Source organism: Montipora capricornis, chromosome 10 (assembly GCF_036669925.1).
Source record: "Montipora capricornis isolate CH-2021 chromosome 10, ASM3666992v2, whole genome shotgun sequence".
NCBI classification, from domain to species: domain Eukaryota; kingdom Metazoa; phylum Cnidaria; class Anthozoa; order Scleractinia; family Acroporidae; genus Montipora; species Montipora capricornis.
Window position 1 is genome coordinate 63333572 of NC_090892.1, and position 13523 is coordinate 63347094.

Here is a 13523-nt window from a genome sequence, read left to right on the forward strand (position 1 = left end):
AAGTCACGCATTTTAAATAACATATAGTTCCAAAATAAATTTTGCGTTGGATCCATTCTGCCTCGCCACGGCATAGATTCGCAGAAATATAAACCATATAGATTTCCAAGAATATGAGACCGAAAATACGAGAGAAAAAAATATGTAACCGTCAAATGTAAAGTAGTATGGAGTTGGGTTGGGATGAGAGCATTTTTACAAAATGATCTCATACCCCCAACTCCTATACTACTCAGGCCATTTGCCATTCACCTAAAACAAGAATCATTGACACTCACCTTACTGGGATATGATTTGCCAACACTTTATGATTCAGTGAAAGAATCTGTTCAGGATCAGATGCCTTATCCAATTGCCTTTGTATTTCAGTTTTCAAATCACCAACCCTGGCACTTGGGGCGAAATTCACCATCAGTGGCTGAGATGAATCAGGAATAATCACTGGGATTCCCACAAAAGCTTCTGGTGAAAACACACACTTTATCAAGCCGTTTTCATCTAGTCCCGACTCAATGCCTGCCTTCTTAGGTGCCCTTTTTACGCGGTAGAAGGTGAATTTTTTGGCTTCATAAGCAGACCTTTCTATTGTTATTTCCTGCCCGCCATCCACAACCCAACCTCCAACGTCATAGCCGTCAATAGAAATATCCAAATTACAACCTTCAACGATAAAAAAATTAAAATTCTTCTTAAAAGGTTGATTAAGTAAATTTTCACACACTTGAATTGTCTTTAAACATTGTGGGAGTCTATCAATCAATGCGACGCACAATGACCAAGACCCATTGTGACATTCTCTTTTAACTTGAATTGTCGACAAAATGTAAAAAAAAAAAAAACGCTTCAGAAATGACCATCCAAGACTTTCGACAATCCTTGGATGTCCTTATCATCGTGATTTGACTTAAGTCCTGTAAGATCTGAGATCCTTGCAAGGATGAAAATAAGCATTAGGATCTTAGCAAGTCGGCGTTGAATTCTCAAATATTAAGGCTCCTTTCTCATAGCCTGTAACTGCCGGAAAGTTTGGAATGGGTAAGAAATTTTTGATTTCTCTATGACAATTCTCGAACATCTTACATAAAAGTCAGTTGATGATAGTTGATAGTTGATAGTTGATGACATGGTCACACAGCCCAGTATCAGAGCTGGCCTGACGTAACACATGTTTTTCAACCAAGATGGCCATCAACATCTTAATGAGTTAGTCACCACACATTTTAAAGTGGACTTTCCTTTAGTCGTATTTACGAAATTATGCTATAAGGGTCCTGCAATATTGTCCAGTTAACCTGCTGCCTGCAGAGCAAGTTTAGGATGCGATTCAAGGGAACCAAAATTTGGAATGAAACTGATCAATCTCTCCAGTCATTCAACTGCTTGCTTTCAAAATGAAATTAAAACAACAGTTAAGTAATGCTTATAGGATAAGGTAGTTTTCTTCTAACCTCCCCTGTCGCTGTTCTACATGTATATTTGTTCGAGTCATATTGCACGTTGTCTTGTTCATCCAATTCAATTTAATTGCATCCAACCTTTTAACGACCCAATTAGAATTGGAAATCGTATAAAAATACGAGTGCATTCCGTGATTTACAATGTATGACCACCAGTGATTTTTTTAAAGTTTTCAAAATACCTCACTCGTGATGTCTTGAGTTTTCAAATTGCACTCGCCTACGCCTCGTGCAATTTGAAAACTTTCAAAACATCACAAGTGACCATAAATCACACAATGCAAGAGAAATTACCCCATTGCTTTGTTTCCACAGCAACGTCCGCGTTGCACTCTAAAATCTGTTTATGCTTCAGTCATTGACCAATCAGAAATGAGATATTCTGTTGAGTATAGTTCACCCATTCTTAACAGGCTACCTATCACGATAAGCCTTCATGGTTATTGCAGGTAGCCTTCACTCTCTTTGTTTCTTTTAATAATTCTTAGAATGACCCCTTTTGCATTTGTATGGGTAATCACATGATTTCTTTTGCAATAAATTGGAACAAATAAGCAATTGAGTACATATTTTCAAAGACGAAAAAAATTGCAAAAGCCTTACGAGTCCTACGGGCTAGTGCAATTGCAAGTGCTCATTGAATCCAAATTGCACTGGAAAAATCATGTAATTACTTATTAATAGTATACACGATAACATTTCAGATGGTTAAGCAGAAGCAATGCATGCGTATTATGCAATCACGCAAAAATTGAGCCATCCAGGGCTCACATTTGATTGGCTGCATGTATCTCTGACTTTGTTTGCTCATTGAAAGGAAAGGAACTTTATTTAAGTGTCTGATCTTCTAGCGCCGCAGAGCACTAATCGGGGACATCGCAAATTTAAATTAACAAGTTAATGCAAATCAAATCAAATTTTGGTTTTTGAGGAGAGGGGAAAACCGGAGTACCCGCAGGAAAACCTCTCAGTGCAGAGTAAAGAACAAACAAACTCAACCCAAGTATGACGCTGAGTCTGGGAATCGAAGCCGGGCCACATTGGTGGGAAGCGAGTGCTCTCACCACTGCGCCATCCCAGCACCCCAATCAGAATGCTTGGTTTATTACTTCTTGCATTTGTTGCACTTATTTACTTCTTTTCTGCACTTAATGTTACCTGAAAACTGCATTTCTTTTAGCTAATCAGAACGGAGTAATTTTTCAGGTATATAATTAGTTCTTGAATGAGCGAGTGTAAATACAAAAAAACATGTTGTTGTTGTTGTTGTTGTTGTTGTCGATGTTAACCTTACCATAAGGACGGGAATTTTTTACATGTATTTTGTACTGAGTGCCACTCTTCACTTCCACAAACTCTCCGTCTGGTGTCTTGAAATGTTTGCCACCAAGAATTTCCACTGAGTAGCCACCATAAGCCAAAAAGTTAACATATCTTACAGGTGCTGGTCCTTCAGACGTACTCCGCTGAAGCCTTGTCGAGGACTGTGCTTGCGAATGTGAAGATGGAGCAGGCGCAGGTCCTCTTGGGCAAGAGGGGGTACCTTATTAATTATATAGACAAAGATGATAATAAGACAGAGAAGGTGACTGATGAATAGGATAGCTACGCTGCAGGTAACTCCACGAATTATCACTACGGTTGGCTGTGAATTTCTTCCTTAATACTGGTAGCGTATAAAATAAGCAAACCTTTGCCAAGTGTATTTTATTTCTTAAGGCCTCTCAAAAATCTTCAAGCTCAAGGGGCTATTTCTCAAATTCAACAATTGTGAGTTTTTAACAAGTTTTCTAGATAAAAACGAGAGGCTTTGTAAGACATTTTGTGTCATTTAGTCATTTACTTGCCCCTTTAACTCAGAAATTACTTTTAAACAGCACAAACCAAAGCATAACATAAAAATTAGAGTTACAAACAACAGAGATCAATTTTGAAAAACTTTTAGGTCGAACAGTTTTCAAAAACACCAATCACAATGATTATCCATTTTAATCATCTTCAATTATTGCCCAATCCTGCCTCCCTTTGTATTTGCTGTTTTATCCCAACCTTCCTTCAATGTTCCAAGTAGTGTTTTTTGTTTCGATCGATTTGGATGCCAGTATTAAGTTGCTGAATTTGGCTACATTACGTGACACAGCCCCTTTGAAGCAAATTGAGACAATAATAATAATAAACAAAATAAAATAAATAGTAACAGTAATAATAATAATACAAAAATGAATCACCATCATCATCATCATCATTCTAATACATGTAAGTATAATAAGGGTGATGATTGTGACAGTATTGATGGCGTTAATGTTGTAAGATTTCACAGCTGCTACATGCAGCACTTTCTATAAATGTAGGGTCTCTCTCTTGTGTAATACCATGCAGCCACCTCAATTTTTCAGTTGTCTATTTAAGAGTCTATAGGAAACTTAAGCATAGATGACAAAATGGAAGGATTGGCAGGATGATGACTGCCAGAAGTAAAAGTTTCGCACGCGAATGTTCTGCGCTGGCGCGAACTAGCTTGAACGTCCAGGGATCGTCGACTACGAAAGTCGTGTGGATTTGCTGTTCTCGTGAAAACGTACATGTAAACGCAAAACAATGTTTTTTGCTGATAAATCACATTTGTTTATCATTTTAAATAAGAAACACTGAAAGTAGAACCATTTGGGGTTACAAAATGGCCAATTGTTGATGTCATATTGTCGATTCTAAGCACACAAATACTTTAAGGTTCAGTTTGATGAAATCTGCAATGGCGGCAAAGCAACTACAACCTCTTGAAAAGAAATGTAAGGCCGAATCTTTTGAGAACTAAACCAAGTAAATTGATACTTCGTGCTCTTTGTCCACTTACATGTACATTTTGAACTAAAATATTGCACCCCCACTTTATTCTAGCAACCACGAAATATTTCAAGTGGACTTTCCAGCAAGACGTGCTTATGTGCTTAAAAGCTATTGTAAGTGAACCTTACATATTCAAAGTTAGAAGTCCAGAGATGGGATAGCATTGCCGTTCGTCTCAACGGTCTTGATCATGCAGCCAAAGTTTAAAGTCACTGGAAGAGCAGTTCACGACCGCTACACCCTGCTAATTAATGCACCAGTCAAAATGTAAGAACTGAAAATCAAAAACAGGGAAATGGAGATTGCAGCAACTAAACAAAATGAAGCAGCAAAGCGACAACAATCTATGTTTGGTTCCCTCATGCAACAAATGGAACGACAGCAACAGGTGCAACAACAAAACATCCAAGCAATGCTCGCTCATCAAAAATACAACCACACTGTACCATTTCGTACTGTCCTTCTCTCACTGAGTGCAATTTCTTTGACTGGCCTCAGACCTCTGTTAGTCTTGCTATCCAAGATGTCGGCCAATAATTCTTACCAAAACAAAAATACGCCTGCTTTGCAGGCTTAAGCTAACCTTAGGCCTTAAAACTTTTGTTTAGGCCTAATTAGGCCTAAGGTTAGTTTTTATGCATGTTTAGGACACTTTCTGTATTCATATTCTGATATCATATTTATCGTTATGGCGAAGGGGGAACACACAGCACTAGTGTTCAGTATTCCACGGCCCGGGGAACACAAAACGCTGTGACACCGGCATCACAGAGGCCATGGATTCGAATCCCCTTGAAGACACATGAATTGTTCAGGTGTCTATATGAGATAACTGCTTCAAGTGCGAGGATCACTTCTCTCTTTCAAATAACGTTTATGTGTTGTTGGCCTCGAATTTTTCAAGCACCTTGTTCACAAGACTTTGTTCCTCTTGGACTGTTTTCCTCCGTATCCAGCTCCTATCATCAATAGCGAATAATTTGCAAATCCTCAACTGAATGCTTTTCTTTCTATATCAGTAAGTGGATCATAATTCATTTCACACACCTCATTGCCTCCGCTTCCCTCACTATCCTCCAAACCTGATGCAGGCACACTTACATGTAAAAAAACATGTTAAACATGTCAAATAGAGGGAGTACAAAGAAGACCCGCACGCTTCGTTAAAAACTGTTAAACGCGGGAACCGGGAACAGTTACAAACCTCTTGAACGAACGAATTAAACTAGATACCCCTGAAGAAGCGAAGAACAATCTCGCGTTTGACCTTGTTCCACAAAGCAATTCATGGTGATGGTGGCCTGGTCTTCCCAGACTATGTTACGAAGCGCAGAAGACTTATAAGGAACTCTAGCCAAAACAAGTTTATTGAACTGCTGCCAAATCCTGAGACTTATAAGAATAGTTATTCTTGTAGAACTGTTAAGGACTGGAACACGTTGCCAAGCGAAATTGTAAAACATCAAGTCCGCGGATCGTTTTAAAAAAGTTTTATTTGAGTATTTTAGTCAATGATGAATTTTAATATTGCATAATGATTGATGCTTATTATTATTATTATTATGGCAGTAAAAACTTCTGGATGCCCAGATATCCTATGCAATGATTGGGCGGCAAGCCGTAGCCAATCAATGCGACGACCAAAGTCCTTACAATTAAAATCCTAGTTCCTAATAAAAAAGATCCTAGTAATTAAGTGCAAAACTGTTTGCTATCCATAAAATCCTCAATCTAAATACTAAAACGTCTGTTAATCACAGAGGAAACACTTAAAAAAAAAAATAATAAACGCCTAATGTTCATTATTTCAAAAGCTTATTATTATTATTATTATTATTATTATTATTATTATTATTATTATTATTATTATTAATGGAATTTTTTATTCATTTTATTTAGGCGTCTTGCGTGATGGTAACCCGTTGCAGGACTATAAATTTTTGAATAAAGGAATAAACTTTAAGGCCTAATCAACCTCTGCACCACTTTAGCCAGCAAAACTATCATTTCGTGCAACCTTTCTTCAACTTGCAAATCAGGTAGTTAGAGCTTGGTCAAATGTGCTCCTTTCTTTCTACAGCCGCATCATTCCTTGTGCGTGTCCTCTCTCCATAGGAATGCCTCCCCTATATATATCACATCCCATGACATAATTGTTTGGGGTACAACAGAAAAGAAACAAAACTAATCATCCAGGTTTGATGAACACTCAATGCCACAGTATAAATACATCACTTAGTAATATTATTTTATCATCAAGCTTTACAATCTTGATTGCAGTTTTTAAGTTTATGACAAGCTATTGCCTTATTAATTGGAATGACTTAACCCTTCCTTATGGACCCCAAAAGCACCAGAAAGCTTTAATTAAGTTTGGTCTTGTTAGTAGCAAAATTCTTTATCCACAACAGCAATCTAGTTGAAGAAGCGTTGCTCTTTTCGCTTTTCAAACTGCAACTTAAAGAAACTTTAATGACCGAAAGGTACGTATATTGCAATCAGAAACAAAACTTCTATAATAATAAATGGAATTGCCTTGTTCCAGCTATTCAGTAAGTTAATTAAGCTAAAATTAAGCATAAATTAATAGTAGTTTATTTGTGTATATTGGGTTTTTATTTATTTAGTTACATGTACTTACCTTTAATTTTTTTTTTCTCTTATTTTTTTTTTTATTTGTTAGCACTGCTTGTAATGGATCTGCATTCATTTTTTTTCATTCCTTCTGTTTCTTCCAGTTTAATCATAATTTTATGTACATGTATCTTCTTTTTGGCTGGTTGTATAATCAATAAAATAAAGAAATAAAGGGATAAATAACTATTGCCTTCTTATTTTCATACCATTTTTACACTCAGTCAATGGAAAACAATCATAGCCATAATACAAGTGCAGAAAATCAATCATGTTGTTTGCTTTCAGCTAGAACCAACTATGAATTATTTAATATTGCCTGTGGTTTAATTTACATGTATTTGCTACTTCAAGGTTGATTATTCGCTTTTTCTTAGATAAATACTTCTGTTATGTCTTCATGTTGTGTGTTTTTTTTAACTCACTGGTTATTTTTGGAAGCCAATACGCTTTGCCTTATTTCCTTTAGCTTTACGTACAATTCATTCTGGTGCTCTTCCCAAGATGTGTGATACACCAATAATATTATTGTTCTTCTGACATGGCATAATATTGATAAAAACACTTTTCTTGTCCCATACAAAACCAGAAGAAATTTAATCGACCAATTATTAACTAGTATGTACATTAAATGAGTGGAATAGCAGATCAGAAATGCAGCCTATAGCCCTAATAAAACAACCGATGTTCTGTTAACAGAAAAACGAAGCAAGAAATCACCAACGAAAGATTATCATCAAGTGTCCTTGGCAAAGCAATTACAACTATGGAAAAGGGGACAGATTCAAACGTGTCTTGTTAACTCTCAAAAAGCTGACCCGTCCAAGGTCCCCAATAGCACACCTTGGCTAAACAGTGCTGGTTTGATGATGACTGGCGCTGGTCCACCGCAAGAGCTAAACTCTCGGAGACGGTCCTAGTGTAGGTCACTATCCAAATGTGAAGAAAGGATAACTTATAACAAAAACTCAGAGAGAAGAAGCTCCTAAAACAATCTTTGAAGGGACGGCCATATATCTTCTCACAGGGTCAAAGGCACCAAGGTGCAGTGCTAGGCTCTAGAGAATAACTCAAAGAGTACCGGTACATAAACGGCACAGTGTAAGACTAGGTTCATTAATTAAGTATTAAAAAGAAGTGTGAAGTGTGCAGAAGTTCAAACTGCACACTGTCAAGCCTGCCAAGCAGCCTTTAGGTTTGACCTAAAACGTCGCTGGACTTACACTGCCTGACATTGAAGACCATCTCAGACCACATGAGTGTGCAAGAGCAGATGTCTTAATTAATTCCATCAGTGACTTTTTAATAACACAGCTGCACATGCACTGAGTGAACAAAATCTACAATGTACAGGCACTGTCAGTGCAAATGGGGGACTTGGAAAAACAGATCCCTGCCAGGCTGCGGCCTTGGAGTATAGTGTCAGCAAAGATAATTGCTCTGCTTGTTGAACAAATTCTGTCTCAGGTACACACACTTTCAGACGATGCTGAAATAACAGCATTACAGCAAAGTGCTCACAAAGAGAAGGATGAAACATTGCACAGGGATCTAGTGGAAATGAAGAACTCTCTACTGCAGAAAACCAAGAGAGCTGTTAATCTTACTGTGGAGAAAGGTGCATCTATAGATATGGCTGGGAATTATCCCTGAGACTCCATTCAATTGTGTCTGTGGCAAAACTTTTAGTGTGGACCATACCACGGTTTACTGGGTTACAACACAGAGGCTTTACTATCCAGTGCCACAATGAGCTTCATGACCTTGAAGACCACTTGTCTGTGAGTGTGCAATAGCACTGGACACAGCTGCACATGGCATGAATGAACTGGGGAACTTGGGATAACAGACCCTTGCCAGACTGCAGCCTTGCAGTATGCAGCATCATAAAGCTAACTGCTCTGGTTGTTAAGCAAATTGTGTCTCACTCACATGAATGTTCAGACGATGCTTAAATAACAGCATTACAACAAAGTGCTCATAAAGAGAAGGATGGTTGTGCAGGGAACTAGGAATTAAACTTGCTACCTCAGAATGCCAAGAGAGCTGTTGATATTGCTTCAGAGAAAGGCACATCTAGCTGGCTAATAGCTATTCCCATTAAGGAAATGGGTTGAAATCTGCAGTTACGTTTTTAGTATGGACCATGCAATGGTTTACAGACATAGCGGCTTTACTATTCAGTGCAGAAATGTAAAAATTGTCTGCAATGATGTTAAGTAGACCCTTTTCTGCGAGAAATAATGAAAGAAATCCTCGCAATGAGCAAAATTAAAGACCCATGTTGTATACACATGCCTGAAGCTTCTGGAAGAAGCAAAAATCAGCATTGTTTGATGTCCTGAGTGAGTCATTGTGATGCAGATTCCCATCAAGACCTAAACCCCAAACCAAATTTTGTATATTGCCAGCATGAAAATGAAAAGAATTTGTAACATGTACGCCAACAGATTCATGGAGGTTAAAAAGGCCACGTTTACTCCTCCAGTTTTCCCCACCATTGGGGAGGGGGGAACGGGGGATGGGGGTGGTGGAAGAGTGTCAAAGAGACCATAGCATACTCAAAGACCTCCTTCCAAACTAGGAAGGGAAAGAGTATCCTATAACATTACTATATCGTGGAGCAGGACACAGGTCTTCTGTGCATTATTGAGATCAGTGCTTCTGTGACTTGGGGGATCACTGATTTTGAAGTAGAACTCACAAACATTAACTGTTTCCTTATTTTTATTGTATCTCGACATTATTAACAGTTTTTTTTTTTTAATTCTAGACCAGGAACATCTTAATTAATTACACTTTACATTACTGAGCTAGGTATTTGGGGAAGAGCATGGTGGGGTATGTGTCAGCTGCTCAGGAGCAGCCTTTGCAAATGAGGTTCTTTCAGGTTCTGTTTATATTCTTGCATTCCATGAGAGAGAGATCTAGAGCATGAAATAAAGTTAATGATTATGTTAGTCGACCTTTAGTTACTGCAAAACTAAGTAAGCAGGAATTTAAGTGCAACCATGCATGGTGTATCAATATTGAGGGGGTTTGTCAAGTGCTGGTACTTTTAGGCTTACCAGTATATTTGCTTCCTTGTGATGTTTCTGTTGTGCATCTTCCCTGTGCTCCAGATGTACCACTGACAGTTGAGACACTAGGCGGTGACCTCAGCAACCCAGCACTAACAGGGGTAACACAAAAGGCCCCAACTGCTTCTGCTTCCTGATTTTCTGTCACAAAATAAGACACTCTGTAAACTTATTTTTACACTTGGTGGTGTATTAAATCACCCCAGACCAAAAGGACAAGTGCCAGATGAGTGTTCTCAATCAAAAAAAGTACATGTACTTGTAACTCTAATTCCCCTTAATGTTCTGTGGGCAGTCTGATTGATTAATGGTTTATAATTATAATTAAATCTTTCTAGAAGCTGGCAAAATCTTTAAAGGTTCCACATTCAAACAGGTTCAAAAACGTTTTGTATCATTCATGCATGAAAGCAAAACTTTGCAAGAGGTTTAACAATTATGCTCTTTCTTGTGATGGTACTTAAAAAAATTTCTGTTTATCACACACATGTATAATTAATTGTTCATGCAGGAAAAGAAAGTGACCAGGTATCATGCCCCCACCCAGATACACTGAAAACCAGAATCAGTCAGTTCTTGGCTTAGTTTCCTCCCTTTTAATGCTGACAAAATACACCCTGCAGTGGCAGGATGACAACAAAGAGCAAAGATGCAGAGTGGCCAAGTAGTAATTAGTCCAGCAGAATAATGATTTGATATTCTGCAGGACAGGACATTGAGTTCAAGGTTTTTGAAAATTTTTCAATTCATCACCTAACCTGGTTGGTCCATTACTATTGTCATTTCATTATAATTATTTACCAGATGTGTAATTCCTAGCATTATCAAGGGGAAGAGTCTCCTCTGGTTCATCACCTATGCCATCATGCTCCACATCATCTGCTTTAAGAAAGACCCATTGTAAAAATCAACATTATTGTGGTAGATTCTCTGTTGTAGGTGGCTGTTCTTGTTAACAAGTCATGTATTTTTATCATTATCATTAAAATCTCAATAAGTGATCAATACACTATCTCGTCATGACACTCACCTTGCAAAGAGCAGGAGAATTCTGAATAACAAAACCCTAAATTTTACTTGGGGGTTTCCCAAGAAAGGCACAAGATATGTTCAACCTTCCATTTGACCATTGAAACAGTTTTCCTGGCAAAAAAACCTGGCTCAAACCCTTTAAAAGAAGTCTTGTTATCTGCCTCTATATAAGGTTTGTATGGCCTCATTTCCAGATTCACAAATACAAGCCAATTATTGGATGATCTTTTTCTCTTTCTTTGGCTGTTTTTGGCTTTCCTGTCTTATCCAGTTTCCTCAAACCTATTCACATTTCTGGAAGCTGACGCTTTGCTTTAATTTGTTGTATTGTCATTAAATTGTGGCATTTCATGTTTTGGTCAACGAGCAAAGTATATGTTGCAAACCCATACCCCCTTTGGGTGCTCTGTCAACGCAGGTTGGGCACAAGTCTGAAAGGTAGGAAATAACGGGCAAAATGCACAGAAGAACCCCAGAGGAATGGGCAAATGCGTCACACTGTAAGAACGGGCCAGATAGGCTAAAAAGGAAAGAATGTCCTTAATTAAACTTAAACTAATCTTTAATAAGCATTAATGTATCAATCAGTCAGGGCCGTCATTACTAAGAGCTTCTGATATTAGGCGATGTTGCAATTTCACATAATAAACCTAAAATCGCAACAAATCTAATATTTTTTTACAAAATCACACAATTTATGGACGGAAAGAGCCAAACCTCGTTTTTTCTTAAGTTCTCTGATAATTTAAACGTTATCTCAAGAAATTTTACCTTTCAAGACATCAAAATCATTGTTATAATGGAGAAGTTTGTTGCTAAAATGCCAAGAGCTTAATTATTCACTGGAAAAAAAATCACACCTTTCAGACAGTGTAAATACTTTCAGGGAAAGACCGGGCAAGAAAGTACCCAAAGGAACGTTTCATGTTGACAATGATCTGTTTGTTCTTTGTGCAACATATAGTCAATAATCTACGAAAATTTGTGGTGGACAAGCTCCTTGAAGCTGAGTCATGTGTCACTAAATCAGCACAATTAGCAATCTCTGACTTCAATAATTTAAAATGATCGAGGCAACAAATGATTTATTTCAGATGTTTTCATCATTCCTTTGTGCTCTTAGACTAATATCTTCATTAACAGAAAGACATTGATGGTCCTCCCCTTAGACCAAACAAAACTTGGTTAAATTAGCTAAAATGAAATCGCATAATTTGTGGCATAATAGACCTTTCTTGCCACCTAATGAGACTTGAAAGTGTTGCATAATTTCCAATTTTCCTTTGCACCCTATCAAAAGCCAAATTAGGTTCATCACTGCCTTAAACGTCAACAAGTTTAACAAGCACATATGGCAAGAGTCCAAATGCAAATAATGCACATGCTCAAAGTATTCTAGCAATTACAAGCATTCTTGATGCATTTCCCTTTTTTTGCGAACAAAGGTAAAGTAAACGACATTGGTTTCAAATTGATACAACCACACTGAATCTACACTGAAAACTGACAGTAGAAAACTCTTAAAGCTTTACAAGACTGAGAGAGAGATTTTTTGAAAAAAAACTGAAACTGAAAATGGCTGTCCACCATTCATTGAAAATTAAATATTTTGCATTCAACTACTGTAGTAATAGGAGTGTCACCATTAAATTAATGTCGGTCCTGTCTGTAACAAATAGGTTTCTTTTGGATGTCCTCTGCTCTGGATTACTTTCTTTTAATTACATACAACATTTAAAGCTTCCAAAGTCATTGCTTTTCATAATAAATCCAGCTTGGCCCTGACCCAGTCTCCTGGTTGGAGCTGTGGCAGTTCCCTCACACCATTTATCCTATCAAAGGACTCCTTATAGGCTCATTTTTCTTTGGCATCACCTTCTCTGACAGCTAGCTGAATAGTTTGGAAGCTTAGGCTCTAGGACTTTTGCCTTGGTTGGGAGAGTAGTACATATCTGGCACCCCATAATCACCTCTGATGGAGTCTTTCCAGTTGCTGGGATTGGGGTTGCATGGTAGGCCATAAGAGCAAGGAATGGACCCTCCTGTTTCAAGATTCATTTAGAGATTCGTACTCCACTTTCTGCAGCACCATTGGCCTGATGATGTGGGCTTGATGTAGTGTGCTTGAACTATGCATACTTTAATGCTTTGAAGACATCAAACACGGCTGACTTGAAGTGCGTACTACTATTGCTTACTAATTCCTCTGGAATACCCCATCATGCAGAAATGCGCCTAATTAGATGCACATCCAAAAAAGTGTCCCTTTAAGTCTAAGCATTGCATGGCTACAGTGTGCACTGAACCCTAGCTTTAACTTTTAAAAGAAGTCTTGTTATCTGCCTGTATAGGTTTGTTTGGCCTCATTTCCAGATTCATAAAATAATACAAGGCAGTTATATAGGTTCCCACCTTTTTCCCTCTTTTTGGCTGTTCTTGGCTTTCCTGTCTTATGCAGTTTAATCGCCCTATT

General features: G+C 37.8%; 1 protein-coding gene across 1 annotated transcript in view; it reads right to left on the bottom strand.

The window, feature by feature from the left end:
- Positions 1-274: 274 nt before the first annotated feature.
- The window catches only part of LOC138021173 (uncharacterized), a 22221-nt gene continuing 8972 nt past the window's right edge, over positions 275-13523 (bottom strand). The window contains exons 3-4 of the mRNA XM_068868039.1: positions 2752-3000; positions 275-660 (exon numbers count right to left, since the gene is read on the bottom strand). Of these exons, the coding sequence (XP_068724140.1) occupies positions 275-660; positions 2752-3000 (635 nt within the window). The remainder of the gene's footprint in view (positions 661-2751; positions 3001-13523) is intronic.